The sequence below is a fragment of the Triturus cristatus genome, chromosome 2_2 (assembly GCF_964204655.1).
Source record: "Triturus cristatus chromosome 2_2, aTriCri1.1, whole genome shotgun sequence".
NCBI classification, from domain to species: domain Eukaryota; kingdom Metazoa; phylum Chordata; class Amphibia; order Caudata; family Salamandridae; genus Triturus; species Triturus cristatus.
The window spans coordinates 1,019,298,501-1,019,321,500 of record NC_140582.1 but is presented as its reverse complement, the minus strand read 5'-3'; the positions used below and the strand labels follow the sequence as shown (position 1 = coordinate 1,019,321,500).

The 23,000-nt window shown below is 45.2% G+C and overlaps 1 protein-coding gene across 3 annotated transcripts in view; it reads right to left on the bottom strand.

Annotated features, from left to right (window-relative positions):
- Nucleotides 1-23,000, bottom strand: part of SH3TC1 (SH3 domain and tetratricopeptide repeats 1) — a 256,428-nt gene that overhangs the window by 137,155 nt on the left and 96,273 nt on the right. For all 3 annotated transcript variants that reach the window (XM_085642478.1, XM_085642479.1, XM_085642480.1), the window contains exons 6-7: nt 17,529-17,681; nt 16,169-16,331 (exon numbers count right to left, since the gene is read on the bottom strand). In XM_085642478.1, coding sequence (XP_085498604.1) covers nt 16,169-16,331; nt 17,529-17,681 — 316 coding nt within the window. The remainder of the gene's footprint in view (nt 1-16,168; nt 16,332-17,528; nt 17,682-23,000) is intronic.

Sequence of the window (23,000 nt, the reverse complement as noted above, 5' to 3'; positions counted from 1 at the left end):
AGGTAATCCATGCAGTCGTACCACATTCTTTAGGAGTAGTGACGCCAATTCCCCGGCCGTAGGGACTCTCTTGCAGGGGATGAAGTGCCCCATTTTCGTCAAGTAATCCACCACCACCAGTATTGCCGTCATCCCCTGGTCTACCGGTAGGCCCACCACGAAGTCCAGTGATATGCTACCCCATGGTCTATCCGGGGTCGGAAGTGGATGTAAGAGCCCTTGGGTTCGGCCATGGTCGGCCTTCATGGTAGCACACGTAGGACACTCCTGTCCCCACCTCCTGACATCCACTCTCATGGTTGGCCACCAGAAATGCCGTCCCATGCTAGCCACCGTTTTTTCAAAGCCCAAATGACCTGCGCATGGAGAGTCATGGCACCAGATGAATGCTTGTTTCCTTAGCCTAGGCGTGGGTATCAATAGGCACCTGCCCTTCAGGGGTATCCCGTCCTTCAGCTGCCATTCTCTGTGACTGAGGAGCCACCTCCGCCATGCGAATGACCTGATCCCTCTCTTTATTCCCCTCAGGAAAGTATCCGGTTGGATAACCCCCAATACCATCCTCGGGGAAATGATGGAATGCTCGGTCGCAGGCAATGGTTCCTTAACTGCAGATTGACGGGACAGGGCGTCCGCCTTCCGGTTTTCCGTCCCCGGGCGATATGTGATGCGGAAGTTGAACCCCGCAAAGAAGATCATCCACCGCAGCTGTCTGGGAGAAAGGTGTCTTGTGGCCGTCATGAACTGTAGGTTCCGATGGTCCGTGTACACCGATACCACATGTCTTGCCCCCATCAACCAATGCCTCCATTCGGTGAAGGCGTCCTTGATTGCGAGAAGCTCCTTCTCCGCAATATGGTAGTTGCGTTCGGCGTCGTTGAGTTTGCGGGACATGTATGCAACGGGATGAAGCACCCCTGTGTCGTGGTTGCGTTGGGACAAGATAGCCCCCAGCGCCACATCCGATGCGTCCGCTTCCACCACGTAGGGGAGATCCGGATCGGGGTGAGCCAACACCGGCGCCTTACCAAAGGCGCTTTTCAGGGCCTCAAAGGCTGTGTTCGCTTCAGGGGACCAGACAAACTCCTTGGACTTCCTCAGTAGCTGTGTGATTGGGGCCACCAATCCTGAAAATCCATCTATAAACCGCCTGTAAAAGTTGGCGAAGCCAATGAAACTTTGGACGTCCTTCACGCTTTGGGGCACCGGCCATTCTTTCACCGCCTTGATCTTTCGTTCTGCCATCTCCTGTCCCTCTGGACTCAGCATCACTCCGAGGAATTCCACGGATGTGACGTGGAAGTCACACTTGCTGAGTTTACAAAACAGCATGTTTTCCCTCAGCTTTTGGAGCACAGCTTTGACGTGGTGTACGTGCTCCTCCACACTGGACGAATAGATGAGGATGTCGTCGATATATACGACCACGTAGATATCCAACTCCTCTCTGAATACCTCATTCAAAAAGTACTGAAAGGCTGCCGGGGCGTTGCACAGACCGAACGGCATGACGAGGTACTCAAAAAGGCTGAACCTGGTCTTAAAGGCGGTCTTCCACTCGTCTCCGTCCCTCATGCGCACCAGATGGTATGCCCCTTTCAAATCCAACTTGGTGTAGATACGAGCTTTCTTGACCTGTTCCAGAAGTACACTGATGAGAGGCAAGGGGTACCGATTCTTTACGGTTATCGCATTCAATGCCCTAAAGTCCACACAGGCTCTCAGCTCCCCATTAGCCTTCGGGATGAAGAAGAGTGGCGAGGCGGCCGGAGACTTGGACGGGCGGATGAATCCTAGCTTGAGGAGTTTATCCAGGTACCCCCGGAGATGCACGTTTTCAGGCTCCGTCAGGGCATACAGCCTGCCGCTGGGAACGCTGGCCCCTGGCACCAGGTCGATCTGGCAGTCAAACTGTCTATGTGGTGGTAGCACTTCCGCCTTCACCTCATCAAATACATCCTCAAAACTGTGATAAGCCTGGGGGAGAGCCACATCTTTTTCTGCCGCTGTAGCCACCGTCTGACTCCCGCTCTCATCTGCGTCAAGGGATTCCGTTCTTATTCCACAATGCAGGATACAATACGGTGACGTCAGTTCGATGCGATGTGTTGGCCAATCCACAGAGGGGTTGTGTTTCTGTAGCCACGGCAATCCCAATATGACGCCATATTGGGGCGCTCGGATGATGTTAAAATCGATTTGTTCCAAATGGTTCCTCCCACATCTCTTCGGAAGGACCCCCGTGTGCTGCCCGATGGGCCCCGTCACCAATCGCCTTCCGTCTACAGCATAGACGTCTTCGGGTACAGCTTTGGGAAGAAGCACTAGCCCTAGCCTGCATGCCTCGTTGTGGTCCATAAACATGCCAGTGGCCCCTGAATCCACCATGGCCACAACGGGTATACACTGGTCATGCACTCCCACGTGCACCGTGAGAAACAGGTGTCGTTGTCCCTTAGTGACCGAGTTGGAAAGTGAAGGGATGGATGAGTGACTCCGAGATGCCCCTTCTTTGGTCTGGGAGTCCTCTAGTTTTCCGCCGGTACGTCCACCACGGCTGTTACCGACCGGTTGGCCCGATAACGTGACGTCTTCGGTTTGGCAGGGCATTCACGTACGTAGTGGCCTTTTTTGCCACAATATAGGCACAATCCTTGTTTACGGCGTGACTCTTTCTCCGTGGCTGTGAGGCTCGCTCGTATTGCGCCGATGTCCATGGGTTCTCCCTTGGATGCGGTGGCAGTTTCAGGACTTCCCACTGTCACATAGGATGGAAGGGATTTTCCTTTTCTCCCATGATCCCCCTTTCTTTCACTTAGCCTATGTTCCAGCCGTAATACCAGGTTGATAAGGCCCTCACATGTCTTGGGTTGTGGGTCAATATGAGCCACGGCGTCCTTGAGCTCATCGCACAGCCCGTGATGGAAGAGCGCCGTCTGTTTAGCAACAGGCCACTTGGTTTCCGCAACCAGCCTTCGGAACGCGTTGAGATACTGCACCAGGTCGTTGGATCCCTGTCTCAACTCAAGCATTTCACGGTCCGCCGTGTACGAGTCAGCCCTTCTGTCGAAGACCTTCAGGAATTCCTCGCGAAAAGCACCCCAATCACATAAGATGGGGTCGTCCCTGCTCACCAGAGGTACGGCCCATTGTGCCGCGTTTCCAGCCAAATAGGATATAAGGAAAGCCACACGAGCCTGACTCGTGGGGAACGCCCTTGGTTTGCACGATAAATGTAGCGCCACTTGTGTGAGGAATACCTGCACTGTGTTAGGATCCCCACTGTACCTCTCTGGTGTTGCCAAGGGGACGGCTACCGGCATTTCCACTACTACCGCAGGGGTCTGGTTCGTGAGGGAGGTGCTGGGCGTGAGCGGGTCCGATTGGATAGCATCCAGTCTGGCTTTTACATCGGCTGTTTCTTGCCTGGAGTCAGCCAATTCAATTTGCACGGTCGCTAAAGCAGCCAGCACATCATCAAGTGTTGCCATGTCTGTTATCGACCGGGAGACAGTTAGTGTTATTAAGGTCGGATATTTTGTAACGCCCTGAACGTCTCAGGATCGTTTAACAGACACGATAATGAGAACGCAACCACTTGTGAAGGTTTAGTTATTTTAATGAAGGCAAAAATAATACAAGGAATAAACAAAGGTTATAGTCACTGGAATCCTCCAGGCTAAGTACGTTACCAGCCCACAGCACGGATGGTCCTAACCGTCCTCTGCATATACGCCGATCCCGGCGTATGCCAACAGAGGGCAGAAATGAAATGGCCGACAATGCCAATCGGTAGGCTGTGAGGGGCACGAAGAGTGTTGGGGAGAATCGAGGAGTCAGGGAAACACCCAGCCGGGGTCTCTACCTGAAGGGAGCAGCCGCTCAACCTCTTCCTCAGACTGCACCGGGACGCGGAGTCACCTCCTGGTGATACGTCACCGATACCCCAATCACAAGCAAAGAAGACTGAACCGAGAGCAGCCGCTCGATCGATCCCGTGGACTTCCGAGTCTGTAACGCGGCAAACACCTCCTGGTGTGCGTTACAGCTGGCAGTCCCTGTATCTCTGGTCGGGCTGGGAGTTACGACTCCAACCAGCAAAAGCGCCACTGCGCTTTGACTCAGCCGAGTCAAAAAGCGAAGCTCAATGGTTATCCGGTAGAGCTTCCGGGTCCTTCACAGGTGACGATGGGGCAAGACACGGCCCAGGGAGTAACGACTCGACCTACCTCCGTTCTTGCCTTACTGGAGCACCACTCCGGAACACTGCTCTTCACTAAGCAGGTACGTCGGTGTAAACACAATATCCGACAGTGTTGTACCTCCCGGTTCCTCCCTTTATAGGGCGTGTTTTCCTTGAGTTATGTAACAGCTCTCCTGTTTACATAAGGGCGTGTTTTCCTTGAGTTATGTAACAGCTCTCCTGTTTACATAACCTCTCAACCGCTAAGCATCCTGGGAGATGTAGTCCGTTTTCGCTGGTTACCGTTTTCCTCCCCTCGCATGACAGGAATTCTTGACACCTGGATAGGGCACCCCCGCGGAAGGGGGGGGGCCTCCCCGGAGAGAATGTACACACAAGACTTAGCCCAGTTAATGACCAATCCGGAGTTGTGACCAAAGGAGCTCAACACATCCACCAATACAATAAGCGATTGGCGTGGAGATGCAAGATACAAGAGGATATCGTCCGCATATAGGGAGACACGATCCTCGTACTCCGGCGTCCATCGAAGGCCACGCATCGAGGGGTGCCACCGCAGCCACTCCGCAAGGGGCTCCAAACAAAGCGCAAAGAGAAGAGGCGACAGCGGACATCCCTGCCGGGTGCCCCTACCCAAAACAAAGGGAGCCGACACCCATCCGTTGACCACCACCTGTGCCAGTGGGTTATCATAAAGCAATTTCACCCAACCGATAAACCCCGGGCCAAACCCAAACTTCGCCAATGCTGCCCAAATATACGGCCATTCCAAGGTGTCAAACGCCATGGTAGCGTCAAGGGACGCCAAAATGGCCGGCTCACGGATGAATGGCGCTCTAGCGAGGACGCCATGCAGTCGCCGCAGGTTCAAAGCGGTATTGCACCTTGCGCCTTGACACCCACTGGGCTAAGTTGCGCGTGATAAAATCTATTTCATTCAGTCATTCATTCATATTGCGATGGGGTATAAAACCGGATTGATCTTGATGAATCAGGTCGCCCACAACCCGGATCAGGCGATTGGCCAGTACCTTGGCAAGGATTTTGGGCTCCGCGTTTAACAAAGAGATAGGCCTGTAAGAAGTACACCGATCCCGCGGCTTCCCTTCCTTATGGATAACAACAATAGTAGCAAGACGTTGGTCAGGGGGGAGGGAACCCGCCGCCAGAGCCTCAAGGAGCATGTCCCGGAGATACGGCGCAATCTTATCTGGGCGCAACTTATATAATTCGATGGGAAGGCCATTAGGACCCATGGCCTTACCAGAGGCAATAGAGCGAATGGCCAAAGCAATCTCATCCGGCGACGGGGCCGCATCCATCAATAATTTATCCTCATCAGATAGAGATGGCAGAGCAATGTCTCGAAGCAGTAGTCGAGAGTCTTCCTCTGATCGCTCTGAGACCGGAGAGTACACCCCGTGAAAATACTCCGCCAAGCAATCAACAATATCACCGGGGTCCGTCACCCGCACACCATCCGCCCTCTCAACATCCGGCACCACTCGACTCGCTCTCTCCCTCTTATCCAACCAAGCAATCAATTTCCCGGCCTTATCACCCATATCGTACAAACGCCCCTGTTGCTCCCTGCTCATACTCCTAGCAGATTCGGTAACCAGCGCCTTGTAGTCGGCCTGTTTAAGTGCCATCACATGCAGTCTGTCATCCGTAACACCTTGCTCCAAATCAATCTCCAACTCGGTGATCTCATTTTCTAGCCGAACAACCTCCTGCGCCGCGCATTTTTTGGTATGGGAAATGAGAGACAGAGCCTGGCCCCGGAGCACCATCTTAAAGGCCTCCCAAAGGGAGATGGCGGAAGACACCGACCCCATGTTGTCACTAAAATAGTGTTCCAGGGACTTAACCAGGTCTGCACGGATCGTGGGGTTTTGTAGGTACCAGGGGTTGATCGGCGCCACCCTCCCCTCCGCCCCCAAGGCGATATCTAGGTGTAGCAAAAGAGGGGAGTGATCAGATATACCGCGTGCCAAGTGTCGCACTTCCCCGATCATCCCAGCTTGGGCCGCAGGCACTAGCATATAGTCAAGCCTCGAAAGACTACCGTGGGCCCCAGAGTGGAAGGTATATTGCGCCTGTCCAGGGTGTTTCAACCGCCAGCAGTCTATCAGTCCCAGGGTATCCAGAAAGCCCCCCAGCCAGTTCCGGGCCCGAGGGAGGTCCCTAGGGGGGTGTCGATCCTCAACTCCGGAGACCACCGCGTTAAAATCCCCCCCCCAAGACCAAAACCCCCCCCGGAAGCCCAAGTAGCAGGCGCCCCAAATCAGCAAAGGTGGCCGTCTGCAGGCCCGGCGGCACGTAAACCGTGACCAGCGAAATCAGCTTACCCTCCCACCTCCCCACCAGCGCAGTGTACCGCCCTCTGTCGTCATGGAGCACCTCATCCACCACCAACGGGAGAGAGGTCCTGACTAAAATGCCCACTCCTCTCGAGCCAGAGGTGAAACCAGAATGGGCCAGAAGGCGATACCCACGTCTGTTCATGGCGTGGAAAGAGTTCCCCATGAGGTGTGTTTCTTGCAGAAACACGATGTCAGGCGAAATACGTTTCAAGAACTGCAGGACTACCCCCCGCTTTATCCTGTCCCCCAGTCCGTTCACATTCCATGAAAGAAGTCTCAGCCCCTTACCCCCCATCCCTCCCAGCACAAACTATCCCCCTCCCGGAGAGCACAATCATAATAGCACAACAAAAAACATTACCCCGCCTTGTGAAACAAACAAACAAACCCCAACCCCACCCCATCAACCCCAACAGAACTCCCCCCACCCTGCACCCCTGCGTGAGCCCGAACAGCCCCCCCAACATGCAGTGTGCCTGTCGCCCCAATATGAAACTCACTACAGAAAGGACAAAAAAAAAAGGGGGGAAAAGAAAAAAAAACCCCTGAAGGAGGAAAGGGCCCCATCTAGCCCCCCGCAACCTCCAAATACCACGGGGCAAAGAGTTACAAACTGGAGTCCAGTGCAGCCACAGGTGCAAAACGTTACCAGTCCAGTCCATCGACAGGATCACAGTTCCATTCCTACGCCGTCAAACCCTCTCCGCTCTCCGCCATCCGACCTTACCGACCTCGACTCCTGGGTAGGGCGTCCAGCCACTCTCCCACCGCCTCCGGCCGGTCGAAGAAGTGTGAGCGACCATCTAACTCGACCCGCAGCTTAGCCGGGAATAGCATCGCATACTTCAACTCCATGTCTCTCAAGCGCCGTTTGATGGCCGAGAATCCCATCCGTTGCTTTTGAACCGCTTGCGTGAAGTCTGGGTAAAAGCTAACATTAGAATTCTCAAATTTTACTGGCCCAGTCACCCTCGATGCCTGAAGGATAGCGTCCCTGGAATCCTGTGGGCCCGTTCCACGGCGAAGAACTTGCTCAGCCCTTTGGGTGCTAGATGAGTCACCACTAGATCCTCCACAAAAAGATCCACAGCAGACTCCTCCGATCGTTCGGGCACCCCAATAATACGGACGTTATTCCGCCTGGCCCTGCTTTCGGTGTCCTCAAGGCGACGATCAGTCAGGTCACTGGCGAGCTGCAACCTCCGCACCGTCGTCTGCAAAGCGGCCACATCTACCGTTAGGCTCGACGCCGCTTGAGTCAATGAGTCGACCCGGTCATTAGTTTTGGACAGGTCTGCTCTGACCAAAGTGACATCAATCAACACCGAGTCCAATTTATTAGCCAAGGTATCAAATTGCTGGTTCACAGTCGCCTTCATCTCCTCAATGGCCCCCATGACATCCAGCAGAGTCAATTCGGATGATGCGCCCGAGGCCTCCTTGGGCGGCTCAGGCGATTTACGTGATCCACTAGGGAATCCCTTTGGCTGCGCATAGCGGTCCATATTGTTGGCCTGGGAATAGGCTCCCCTTCGGGTAGACTTGGGTTTCAGCTTATCGCCGTCCACTCTAGTCGTCATCGTCGGCGACCACCAAGGTCAGCACCCTCCAGCACCCGGAGGAAGGCCAGGAGACCAGGGCCACCAACTGAAATAGGCCCGTTTACAGTTCAAGAATCAGGCTATGCACCCCGTCCTCGGCGCTGCTCACCCAATGTCCCGACGTCAGTTTCCGCATCAACACGAAACCGAAAGTGAAAGCACGGGGTCCGGGGCTGGGCCAACCTGGCATGCCGCTGTTGTTCACTTCGCACCCGGACACTTCACCAACTCGAGTTCGGGACCAAGGCCGAAGAAGGCCGCAAACTTCAGATCGTCACAAAACCGGTTCCCGGAGTCCAATTTCGATTTAAAAAACGAGTGGCACCTTAGTGCAAGATCATAAACAGAAGCCCATCGAGAAAACCAGGATTATGACAGGATAGACGTGGGAGGCTGCGGAGGCCCTCGGGAGCCACAAGCCTACGCGGCCATCTTGGTTGCGCGCTAGGCTGCTCCTGGAAATCTTTTTTAAACACTAATGATCTGACGTGTATACAGTGTGGGCCGGAGATTTCAATATTCACCATTGTGCTCTAAGGTGATCTGTGACCTGTCTAGCAAGCAATGCTGATAACCTAACGCATATCACCCACTCAAGATATGGGGTGGTTTTAAATAATCTTCTATTTAAGTATAATTTGCTATTTTCCTGAATGTGCAAGTATTACACAGATATTGTGGGGAATGGTAACTCCAGTACCATTGATTTTATAGGAGTTTCATATATAACCTTAGCTCCCATGTGAGGGGCTTTCAGATTCTTCCCTCATGTCTTAGCGACTACAGTCCCCTTATGGTGGACTTCAATATTCCAGTGAAGAAGGAGGGGCCATCATTACTGGGAAAGGAATTAGAAGTCAGCAGAAAGAATGGTGATACTGTGAAGTGGAAAAAGATCAATACATTTATATTTTGATCAGAATTTGTGAGCTCACAGAAGGACCAAGTAAATACATGTTTGGACTATAATGCCCCAGGGACTACTACATTACAATCTTTTGCCTCCTTGAGCTCATCTTTTAAAAGGCAGGTTTAATGAGATGCCGCTGGCCAGGCAGAAATTCGGCTGGTTTAATGCAGAATTTAGCAAAGCACGTAAGGCTTGTAAGCTAATACAGTCCAGAGGGATAAGGGAGCTATTGAAGAATGCAGTTCCCTGCATAAGGAAACGCTTGCTGAAGGAACCAACAGGTCAGAGACGAGGCCTGGGAAGCCCTTGTTGAAGGCAATCCGATAATGTTGCCTTTTGGGAAAATTATTAATAACCCTGTCCTACATTAGAGACAATTATCCCAGCTGAGGAGTGGGTCGCTCGCTTTTCTATCACTTTCTCTTAAGATATGAATAGTGCATTACGGGAAACAACCTTTAAATCACGGTCATTAGACCGCGATGCCATTACTACACAAGTCATTATATCGACTTGCAGTAGATGGTGCTCTTACATAAGGAATAGTATAATTTACTATTCCAACACCTTCCCTACTGTTGCGTAGGCTGGAGTTGCAATAGTAAATTATACATTTCTAATGTTACGGCACCGTCTACTGCTAGTCGATGTAATGACTTGCGTAGTAATGGCATCACGTTGTAACAACGCGGTCGTTATAATGACCGCATTGTTAAATAACGCGTAGTAAAAGCACACGTTGTAACATGCTATATTCGTGCGTTACTCTGGGCAGATAAGGAGGGGTGAATGATGTTATTGTAATTGAGCTAGCGGAAGTCATTACAGCTCTCTAAGAATACCAAATGGGCAAACCACAGGGTCGGATGGGTGCCTCTAAATTTGTTCCAAGACGGTATTGATTTGGGGGCTCCTTTGCTAACAAACGTTCTCTATGCTGTATCGAGAGTGGGCCAAACTAGTTCGGTCATAGTACCCATGTGAGGACCTGTTACAGGCCAATCTCCCTCCTAGATTCTTCCCCAAAGGTGGTAAGAAGCAAATTAATATCACACCTAGAAGATTGGACAATGGGAAATCAGGCAGTGAGCAATGTCCAATATGGCTTTAGGAAGAAAATCAGCACTGTGGAACAATGTCTGAAGCAGGCGCTACTTATTAACAAGTATACACAAGCCAGAAAGGGGACACTTTATTTGTCCTTTATAGACCTCTCTTGCACATTCGACTCTGTTAGTCACTCCCTTTTGTGGGATCTTTTATCTGATATGGGGATGGATGAGGGCATAATACATTTTCTACGGCAATTCTACATGGACACTGTGGCATCTGTCCGTTACCCCCACCCAGGGGGACTGCACTTTGCACTTTAGAGTTGGAAGAGGTGCTAAACAAGGGTGTATATCGGCTCCATTTCTTTTACTCTTAATGTCGATGTCATAGAGACATTTTAAGTGGATAGGGCTATTGCTGTTGCACACATAGGTGCCAGCCCTTTCCTATTTTGCTCTATGCTGACAATGCCATGTTGATGGCTTGTACAAAAAACACATTACAGCCTTTTTAGAGAGGTTTTTAGCATTCATGAAGAGATTGGAGTTAAAATGTAATAGGGGAAAACATATGCTATGATTGAAAGGTCAGGAAAGAAAAAGCCCAACATGTTTTTTTTTATACATGGGGAAAACATTGTGGATACAGATATCTTTTCTTGGCTTATTATTTAATTCTTCTACCTCATAGTCTAAGCATGTGGGTAATAAAAAATATGTATTTTGAGAAATCAATATTAGATGTGGATAGATTTGCAGCAAAGTTAGGACTCTATCCGGTAAAAGCAATTGTCAACATATTTAGAATTAAATGCTTGTCTGGGGCATGTAATGGGGTGAGGGGGACAAACATTAATGCTGCTTCTTTGCAGGTAGTGGAAAATTGATTTATTAAAAGATTGTTATCTGGTCCTGTAAGCTGTGTGAATTATGTCTGCTATAGTGAAGTGGGTTTGCAATTTATTGATTACTTTTTCTCCATAGCCCCTTACTTTTATGGCACACTGTTAGGTCTAAGCAGGATACAGAGTTAAACAGCAAATTAATTAGAGACTTCTTGCTTCAGGATTGCGTCAATCTTATTACCTGGTTAATCTACATTAATGTCTAAAGATGGGTAAATACACTTATCTTGCTGATCCTAAAGTTCTGAAGAACATTAGTAGAACAGATCTGAAGTTGTTGCAGAGTACATGGAGAAGGAGCCTGCTCATGCAGAGTAAAAAAAAAAATAGAATGTGGTAATGCATGCTTGTACGCTCATACTTAGATCTGGTTTTTAACATACAACATAATTTTCTTTTCACTAGACTTTGTTTGAATACAGTACACTTCCTCGTTGCTTTCAAGTATCAGACCAATGAGTTGTCACATTTACCTCCAAGTCCACATGACAATTTTTGGGAACAATCTACTTTAAACTTGACATTTTTTTGTCGTTTATATTCTCAGCCGAGGAGAGCCTTCATATTACTCCTTTTGAAGAATTTTTATTTTGTACAATGTAAACCTGCTTTACTGCTGCAGCAGTTGCACTTGCACTTGACCCGCGTTTTAAAGATACAGAAATGTTTATCTGACATTACCCCTTTTACTTTAAATGTGTAGTTTTGATGCACTTACATTTTTAGTTAGTTTATGGTTTTAACTATGTTTTTATCCATAGTATACTGTAGTCCATATTATGTCTCTTTAAAATGAATTCCTTGGTATATATAGTTTGCATAAAATATATGGGGATTATGCTGCTGCATCGTTTTTAAATGTTGATTTGTTTGTTTTCTTTCATGGAGTGATAAGGCTATGAATAAAGACTGACTGAAATGTAACCTGTTTTCCTTAAAAGAAAACGGGTTGCGCTTAAAACAAATATTGCCTTTTTGCAAATGGGTTATCACTACATTTGTGTGGTGGGTAAAATAATAATGCTTTGCAACCGGATTTTGGTCTCAAAACAATAAGACATCCCATTCCGAGTTTGTTAAAAATGCCCCTTCCGAATACTAATTCAGTAGTTGGTCACAAATGCATCTGTGAATCGGATCTTTGGAAAAAGGAAAACAGTTTAGTTCATCTGGCTCTCACAGTTCATGCTAGTGAGGGCATCCGCTGGCAACGTACTCCGGTTCTTTAAGCTTCGCGCACCAGTCTATTTCTTTGCGGCACACTATTATCAACAGAGGATCAGGCAGGGACAATGTCTCGTTTAGCAATGAGGGTACTCAGACCCACAAGTGCTCTTCCCTTCTGGATCCCTAACATCTTCAAGTAAACCCATAGTGCCACCTGCTGGTTAGCTTCAATGGGGCATTCCAGAACCAGAGATAGGGTGTGAAACACAGCCCCCTAGATTAGGTTATCACTGGACAGCCCCAGACCATATGGAAGAAGTCTGTTCCCCCATCTTGGGTAATCCAGGGATGTAAATAACCAGGCCTAGCACAGCCTAGTCGGCGTCAGGTATGTGGTGTGGAGGTACTTTAGTTTAATAAGGAAGAGCCTAGATGAAATCGCTAGCTCTTTTCTTGCCATGAGGTCCTCTCGCCACTCCAAGTCCTCAAGTATGCCCACCCACACTTCCCATCTGGTTCTCAGAGTCGTGAAGAGGTTTGGGAGTATGACCAGTGGCTTCAGTGACTTGTAAATACGGAATATCACACTTTCCCCGGGAGCCCGATTAGTACCGGTGCCTCCATGGGACTGAACTCAGGAACCTCCTCCAGTGATCCCTTGTGAGACTCATGGCGGAGCTGGAAGAATCAGAAGAACTGCGAATGGTGGAGTCTGAAGTCCATTCTTGTTTTTATTTGCTTTGTTTCATTGGTTTTCTTTAGCCTCATAAGTACGAAACAAACACATTTGCACCCACACAGTAGTATGCTTGACATGCCCAGAGGCTTCCCACTAAACACTCATACATGGGACACAATGTGCAAGGACAGGAAGGCAAGCAGACAGTGCTCAGTGTTCGGGCTGGTTAGTGAGAGCTTTAGTCTTCATGCTTCATTCCCTAAGGAGTTTAGTAATGTGAGTCTAACTAAGCTTTGCAAACATAGTAAATTATAGCTATGTAGATTGCAGCCTGTGTCATAACATATACATATATGCAAAGTATGCCTGTTTGGACTACTCCTCCGGTGATTATGTAGAGGCTGTTTGCAACTTACTTTAAAACTGTGCGTGTTTCCAGGGTTGTGTAAAATGACTGGTCAGGGACATACAGCTGTACGAAAATGAGGTAAACACCTACTGAATCAAAATTTTTGAGTGAGTAGATTAGTTGGGATGCCTTGCATCCTAACGAGTATTGGAATGACTGGCCAATGGCTCCATGGAAAACAACACAGAATAAGGTTTTACTGTGGAGGTTCAGGGGGTCCCCCCTGAAGTCTCCTGACAAAATGCAATTAAACAAAGCTACAGTACAATAACAGAACAATCCATACATGCATGGCAAACACTTTCAGATAACTTTCCCCTTCTTCCCAACATTGCCTGGTGCTTGCAGTTGTCCGTACAACGATACTACGTTAGTATTAATGATGTTTTTCCGTTGTTATTTAATTTTTTGTGAATTTTATATTACTGTATCCACTACTGAGTAATTGTAAAGCGCTCGGATACCTGCAAGGGTCATGTTCATGCTAGAAAAAACGATTACATTAAAATAAATAAATAAAAATTAGAATTAAGGACGTTCAAAATTTGGAAATTTCTTCTGCAACTTTTATGAAGCCATTCCCAACAGTTTGTCAATGTCATAACATTTTTGCTGATTAATGAAACATTTGATTTTTTTTTAACAAAGTTGACCACTTAAAAAAAAAAAGCAAATCTCAACGTTATTCTATGTAACCAAAACACAAATCTTTTTAAATAGATTGAGTAACTGGTAGATCTCTTTAAAAAGTTCTGATCGGCTGGTAATTAATAAGAATATTTCTAAAGTAATAAAATTATTTGCATTATTATGTATGCATATTTTTATTTCATTGTGACTTGATAACTATGAGCCTGATTTAGATCATGGCGGATGTGTTACTCTGTCACAGCGGTGGCGGATATACCGTCCGCAGAAATATACATCCCATTATATCCTATGGGATTCATATTTCGGTGGACAGGATATCTGTCACTGATGTGATGGAGCAACCCGTAGGCCAAGATCTAAATCAGGCCCTACGTTCACCATTTTACATTCAAGTAATTATTCTTTTTATATATTCATACAGTTATTGTACATTCTTTTTTGTTGTATTTAAACACCTAGAAGGCTTCAATCAAAAATGCACAAAATAAAGAGAGCTCTTTTAATCTGATATAGATACAACTTTCCAGCACTGAAAATATCTATTAGTCATGCAACAGGCCTGAGGCTACAAGGCCATTTCTTTCACCAATCCTGTCATCTTTTGAGACTTTTCAAAACTAACAATTACACATAAAAAGAATACAAGTCCTGAGAAGAGCTTTAAACAAAAGTACACAAAGAAAGCATCATCCCTTGTTCGGAGCTCCCCTGCAAGCTATCAACCTACCTTCATTAGAAGACCTCACAAATCTATGACAAGAACTGTAACGACGATGGATACTCTGATACCTACCAATTAAAATACCTTAACTCTGAAAGCATTGATGCCACAGAACTCTAAAGAACATTAACAGTTTAACAAGGATGTTTAATAAACGTGCAACAACACCATGGGCTCTGAAGAATTTTGAATCTCTGCAATCCCACCAAAATGTACCACAAACTCTTACTTACTGCATGAGAGAACTACTTCAAATAACAAATCTCAAACATAAGTAACCTTAGATGCAAGCCTTATGCTACAGTCAATAGCAGTGTCAATAACATAGCCTCTTATCAGATTAAACATTAGATTTCATCGTCAATATCAGCGCATTCATCTGACAAAAAAAATCTTCATAATTAAAAAACATATCCAAACTTTCAAAGGATCTACTCCTAAGATTAAAAAAAGCAACACACCGTTTTGGAGATTGACCAACACCTTTTAAATAGCCTGTCAAAATATTCAACATTCTTCACTCCCAGGCAACCAAATCCTAACCAACATGTAAGAAGCTGCACAAATGAGGCATTTCTTTTTATTCTACAAATCATTAACACTTCCCTCTCTTAAGGCGTCTTTTACTACCTGTACGAAGACACCAAGTTACTCTCCTACTAAAAAAGCCTAACCTTGAATCTGTAGAACTAAAGATGAGTTTCTTTTATATTTTCTGTGTAGAATATTTATCAAGGGTATTGCATTGAACTTCTGAGGTACTTGGTTTATGTTTGGTAGAGTGCAGGTACCAACTCTTGTCAATTATTTATGAGCACTTTGTTTTAGAGGTTCTAAGTAGACTTGGCGCATTGAGGCAAAATGTATGATCAAGTATCCTTTTCCTAATCAATTTAGAAATCAAGTGAGTTTCAGACATTCATCAAGGAAATATAGTTTATACTTAATTGATTTCGTAATACGTTTCCAAAACTTGTTACAAATTTTATTGAAATCTGAGTGTCTCAGATTTTAATCAGACTTTGTTCCATGGGATGCCTAGATAGAAGAGACATTCAAAACATGTTTGAACTGCAGAGAAATCATTTTTCAGGCAATCAGTACACAGTTTTAGGATCACAGATGCCAGTTTAGTTGGACAGCCTGCACTTCCGTTTGTTAACTAGGACATGTATCCTTTATACATTACATAATTTAGAAATGCTTTTTGATAACAAACATTGATTTTAGTTGTACTTTCTACAAATTATACATACCACACTTTGCCTATGTTTCCGTAAAACATAACCAATGTGTTTTTACCAAAATTTATCAGAATTACCAAATCAACTGTTCTCACCTTAATACATTGTACAATAATGATAACAGGTTTCATTGCCCACTCCTAGCATTTGAAGGAATTTTATAAATCAGCATAAAAAATAATAGGGAGCACATTCAGACTATAAATGGATTCATGTTTTAATTGTAAAAAAGTAAATCATATAAATGGCAACTACCTACTGATGAAAAGGGCTCACGGGTTCAAGAGAAGCTTTAGAGTGTAATGTCTTGTTAACAGGCTCTGTTTCTTGGGTGTCTTCACTATTTTGGTGTATCTTCAACTCACTGTCTACAACAGTTGCTTCTCGTATCTGTTTGTCCGGACAGTGCACAAAAAATGCCCCTTCAGTGAAAGAGAACAAATAATTGAAAATTGAATAACATTTCTTGCACCACATGAAACATTTTGATGCTGATTGACACAGTTGCTCTAGTTTTAGTAAGGCACCTTGGAAAATAGCACCAGTTACCAATGCAGTTCTTATGCATGGTTACCAAACATACAAAGTGTGAAACAGTCTAGTGATATTTTCCAGTGTATTCTGTATGGGCATACAGTATGTATTTTGGGGTTTTATCATGATACCATCCAGCACAAATGCACAGATGAAGAATGGGGCTATGCACCTATTTCAAACCCAAACAATGGTCCTAATTTACAAAAAGTAGCTAGAACTCAATCCTTTTTTTTATCCACTTCTTTTCATCTTAACATCCACCTTTTCCCTAACTGCATTTCTACAAAATGACTTTGCTAATTTTACAATAACTATTTTTGTATGTACCAATTGATACTACACTTCTTTCATTTCTACTGCGGTAAAAAAACAGATGTTACTATTAACAATTCACAGTACTCACTTTATTCACCTGAAGGCTAAGATAGCCTTACTGAGATTCAAACTTGCCACCTGATAATCAGCACTTTGTTACAGCAGTAAATGTTCAACTCGTTGACCTGTCCTTTCTAATAAGGAATGTAATGCCCCAAATTTTAAACTACACTCAGATATCTCAAGTGTCAACATATGGCCATTGGTAAAATGTGTGACTAAGTAACATCATTTTATCAGTTATTTTCATGCAAATCCAGGGCTCTGATTATTGAGATCACACTTGTGGCAAGGTGACTTGCATTTCATTAGTAGAATAATGTAATTATTATGCCTCTTTAAATGGGAAGGTATATCTCAGCACACTTAGAATCATTACCAGCACCATCAAATGGAATTTAGAGAGAAACACTTGTTTCCCTATATCTCTAATTACAGATCTGTTGTAATACCCTAGTATTACCCTATCTCCCTTTACATGTTGCCCTTTCTGTTACCATGAGCCTTTTATAAGTGTTATGGAGAGCAAACAAATAATCAAAAGTTTTATGTTGATTGATTTATCACATTTTCTGCCCCCATATCGAAATCCTGACGCAATCCAGAAGTAATAATGAGCAATAATTCTATGACCTAATTTTGCCATTACTGCTGAATTTTGCCAAATACTGGAAATTAAAAAAATGATTGAAAAAGCTCTGTCTTACCTTCTTGCATGAGAAGACCTCTGTACATTAGATTTAGATATCCATCACTTATACAGACTTCAATACCTGCTTCTTCTTCTTCATTGTCCTCCGTTAAAGATAGCCAAAAAGACTGATCTAACAGCAGGTTTTCCATACAGTGATTTAAAAAACCTGTACATAAATGGAGACATACATTCAATTAAAAGAAGGCAGCATGGGTCAGAACACGAAAACATTAGTGTGAGAAATTGTGTAGTTGGTTGAAGGTGGTGTGAGCCATTCTCAAGCAACAGATACAATTCTCATCAGGGTGAACCACAAAAAGTCACTAAATTAACCTGTGCTTAGCACTCTGACAGGTTGACACAAAATCAGTACGGCTTAACTTTGAGGCAATGTGTAAAGCATGTATGCAGCACACAAGCAGTAACAAAGTGAAAATGCAACACAAGAAAAATGAAACAAATATAGTAAAATGTAATAACTTATTTGACACCAAACAATAAAAATCCAATCAGCAGAACTAAAAATATGCAATTTAATAGATTTAAGGTAAGTGTAGCGCCCAAAAAAAACAAAGCGCTACTATCAGTTATCTGGTCGTGCAAGAACTGGAGAAAGTCACAAGTTCAGGCCATGCCTTCGTTTGGACTCTGCAACTACAGGCAAAGAGCCTGATCAATCTCCAGTTTCAGAGAAGGTGGTGAAAGATAAAATAAATGATAACACTGAGTGATAAAAAAAGAAAATGGATGGTAACCCATTTGTGTTGTAAGGGGAATACCCCAATGTGGGGGGAGTTCACTTTGCAGATCTCTCAGAAGTGGGGATTCCCTTTTTAGGTTTCAATATTTTTTATTAAAGCTAGCAGAGTAAACCTATAACTTCTGATAGTACATTCACCCCCATCAAACCACTAAACCAGAGAATCCCCCATTCAAAATAAAGTCTGAAATGAATAGTCTTTCTTTTTTTACAGTCCATCAATTGTAATAGCTTATGGATGATTCAGTACCAACAAAACCCAGAGCTAGCTGGAAACATACTAGGATTTGAGAGAAGGTGGAAAGGAGGGAATGCATGCTAATCAGAACCAGTTCACCACATTACATTTAGGATGTACCCAATAAATCGGTCAACTGCATCATGAACAGTCTTATTAACAGCTTCAACCTGATGCTCAACCACATAAAAGCAAACACAAGACGATGATGAACGGAGAGCTGAAACTTTTCAGACACTCACCCCGTCACAGATCTGTGTTGAATCCATCATCATTCTTTAGCTCACTTCGCCACCTCAGTTCAGACCCAGCTATATGCAAATCAGTCTTGACCCTGTGCCTCATGGGAACAGTCCAGCCCAAACTGCAAAGCCAGGTCTTCCCTGAACCGGAAACAAGCATTCTGGGACCGGTTTCTGGGTAACACCCTTCATCAGCCAGGCTAGCTTCAATCCAGTGGTAAAGAGAGCAAGGGACCCACGTCTTCGCATACTCTGCCAACTTAGGGCGAACAAAGCAAACACAAGATGATGGACAGAGCGCTGAAACTTTTCAGACACTCACCCCCAGTCACAGATCTGAGTTCAATGCATCATCATTCTTTAGCTTACTTCGCCACCTCAGTTCAGACCCAGCTATATGCAAATCAGTCTTGACCCTGTGCCTCATGGGAACAGTCCAGCCCAAACTGCCAAGCCAGGTCTTCCCTGAACCGGAAACAAGCATCATGGGACCGGTTTCTGGGTAACACCCTTCATCAGCCAGGCTAGCTTCAATCCAGTGGCAAAGTGAGCAAGGGACCCACGTCTGGGCATTCCCTGCCAACTTAGGGCAAACAAAGCAAACACAAGGAGATGATGGTTGGAGCGCTGAAACTTTTCAGACACTCACCCCCAGTCACAGATCTGAGTTGAATGCATCATCATTCTTTAGCTCACTTCGCCACCTCAGTTCAGACCCAGCTCAATTGTTCTTTTTGCATTTGTCAACCTGAGAGGAACGTGTATGCCGAGACATGGGTCCCGAGCTCTCCATGCCACTGGAGTCAAGCTATCCTGGCTGCTGAGGGGTGAAACCCCGAAATTGGTCCTAGGATACTTGTTTTCAGTCCAGGGAGGACCTGGCCTGGCAGCTCGGACTGGGCTGTTCCCATTGGGTGCAGGGTCAAGACTGATTTGCATATGGCTCGGTCCAAACTGGAATGGCATGGTGAGCAAAAAAACAATGGATTTATGCCCAGATCTCTGTACTGGGGTGAATGTATGACATCGTTCTGCATTCTCTACATCAATTGTTCTTTTTGCATTTGTCACCCTGAGTGGGATGGGTATGCCCAGACGTGGGTCCCGTGCTCTCCATGCCACTGGAGTCAAGCTATCCTGGCTGATGTGGGGTGAAACCCCAAAACCGGTCCTAGGATGCTTGTTTCCAGTCCAGGGAGGACCTGGCCTGGCAGTTCGGACTGGACTGTTCCCATTGGGTGCAGGGTCAAGACTGATTTTCATATGGCTGGGTCCAAACTGGAATGGCATGGTGAGCAAAAAAATGATTTAGGCCCAGATCTCCGTACTGGGGTGAATGTATGACATTGTTCTGCATTCTGTCCATCAATTGTTCTTTATGCAACCACATAAAAGACCATCAAGGACGCATTTATAAGGATTAGAATCAGTTGCCATCATCTTCTTCTGTCCAGGTTTGTCATAATGACCAATGTATAAGGATTCAGCTGCGTCCCCCTGTCGCCACTTTCAGTCTCACATAGTACCATAACTAGGACTAATGTTTAAAAGTAATCAAGACCTTATTTACAATCTGAAACTGTTGGCAGTTTTTAGTGGTAGGTTAGATATAATCTGGGAAGTTCAGGGTTCTTTTTGCCTCCCAACTGTTGTGCCCCCCTCTAATGGAAGGCACATATGACCTTATCTTTCTCCCGAGGGTTCCTCATCTCCATCACCACTGTATTTATTTGATACACCCTTCGCCCGGTCAGCCCAGGTTGGTCTCAAGGTGGTAGAACCATGTTGTCCTAAAACATTTGGATTCTTAATATAAAAGCACTATGCAACAGGAAATTGTGGGATTTCCAACAAACAGATATTTGCCACACCTGCCACATTTACAGGGTGTTCCAGCTGGCTTTCCAGACGTGTCACAGAGGCAATTGCACAGCTCTTGAAATCTTATAAATCCTTCTCTTCAGAGCAGGGATCAACCACTGATGATTCCAGATAATGTGCTTGACAGCCATATTCTGCACTAGGACATCTGTATGGAACAATCATGTATCCATTGTTTCCAGGCAGTGCTTAATTTGTAAAAACAATAAGGGCCAGGACTCTAGTCAGGAATTTTCTGCAGCTTGCGCCACCCATTGCCAGTGCCAGCGTTGCCAATGACAGTACTAACCAGACAACTACTAACCAGAACACTGCTACAAGTGTGACAATTCAGCCTATTCCAGGCCCCAAAATCAATAAAAAATAGATTGAGCAGCAAGTATTAGTTGTTTATACAATCAGTTCCACCATGTGACAGCTGTCTTAAGGGCTGATGTCGAAAATTAAGTGACAGTGCTGACACTTAAGTGCTGGTGCCGAGCGCCGGGAACCACTGGCTGAAATTAAGCACTGCTTCCAGGGTACATTCTTTTGCTCTGGCCTTCCTCTCTGTGGATGAATAGATATTCTGGAGATCCCACACAGCTGCCAAGATGAGTGTGCTACTACACAAAGGGCCTCTGTCCTCTGGTTCTTCATCGGTCTTCAGCAAGTACTGAAACCTCAGGTTTAAAAAGTTGTTTTTCCCCCTCTTTTTAGTTCTTTTATTGACTTTAGGAGGCAGCACCTTCATCCAAATAACAGAAAGGGTAAATGGCTCACAATGGAGTCATTCAAAGTTGTCTTAACAGAAGATAGAAGATAAATTATTTATCCAAATGGTAACAAATCTAATTTGAATATTCACATATGGCGAAAAAAATAGTTTGAAAAAATGAATTATATCCAGAAACACAGGATACTGAGATATGAACTTAAATGTATTTGTTTCATATATAATAATCAAAAGTCACAGGGTATGATAAAGCGCGATTGTGCTCTTTAATTTGTAGGGATGCATTATAATCATGAGTAGTTGCACCTGCATTTATTCTTTTGTTGTGTTAACATTTGGTTATTAGAATGTGAAATGTAATAATGTGTGAAGTGAAGTGCTAGAAATACTTGCGATGTGGAGAAATTAACATTGTGATCGTGTTCTAAATGATGAAAATCCTAATGGTCGTTTACAACTGACTAATGAAACGTAACACACTGATTTGAATGTGCACAGTTTTAATGTTCATGTATATGCGTGTTTAATGAAAGTTCCATGGTGATTCTTATGTTAGCCGATTTTCAGTAGGCCTCATGTTGCTTTCCCTGGCTCTCAGAAATGGGTTGTTCGTAATGTTCATGTGTATGTAGAATGGCTTTTGTTTTAGAAGTTAGGCTAAGGCAGGAGAGGACACATCTGAACAAGTGGTGCTGATAATGTGAGACTGTGTTTTTTCTCACTGGAGAAGGCCTGGGAATCAAGGGAAGCCAAAGGCTGGACATATTGAAACAAAATGGAAAATCACCTACGAGTAGGTGTCCAGCAGGATGAGGCGATCGCGTGATGTGTGCCCTAGGATCTTGATGTTGGAATTATGGACAGTGCCCCAGGGGTTGAGTTGGAGAGGTGGTCTGACGGAGACAGACGGAGCATCTTAGAACGAGTTCTGTAGCTTTATGCTCCTTGACCCATTCAACGTGAGTGAACATCTTAGGAAGTCTTCACTTGCTTTTCCTTAACTTGCCTGGGGAATGTTAAGTAGGGATGTCACATAGTGGTAGAGTAGGTATAGATTAATGCTTTTTACTTACGAACCCCGGAAGAAGACTAATCTTCATGTTGGGGCAGTCATTGCCTGCATCCTTATCTTATAACTTGTCATTCTTTGATTGCTTTAACGTTTCAATTTTGCTCAAAGGTTTGGCTTTGTATTAGTTCTAATGTATTTCTACACCCTTATCTTGAGGTGTTTGCATGTCCAATTATTCTTCGCGTTGTAATGAACTAACTAAATACAGAACCTGGAGTCAGTGATTCTTCGGAGTCATGTTTTATTGGGATTGTGAAATCTAATGAGACAAGTTATTTCTCCCTTCCACACTTTGAAGCAGGAACCAACGGTCTTTTTTAGAGTATATCTAGAAAAGGGAACCCGGCCCCATCAGTGGGTAGCAATGTTGGATGGTTTCCTCTTGAAGTGAGGGGAGAATCTAGAAAATTACTTAAGTTTAGCCCCATGGAGCGCCAAAGAGTCCAAAGAATGAGAGCCCAAAGGATTGAGAGCGGAGAATGACAGACTTTGGCGGAGACCGACAGAGAGTGATGGTGCAGCAAGAACAGCGGTGAACGGTGGAGTGAGTATGAAAAGGGACGTTGTGTGTTAGATT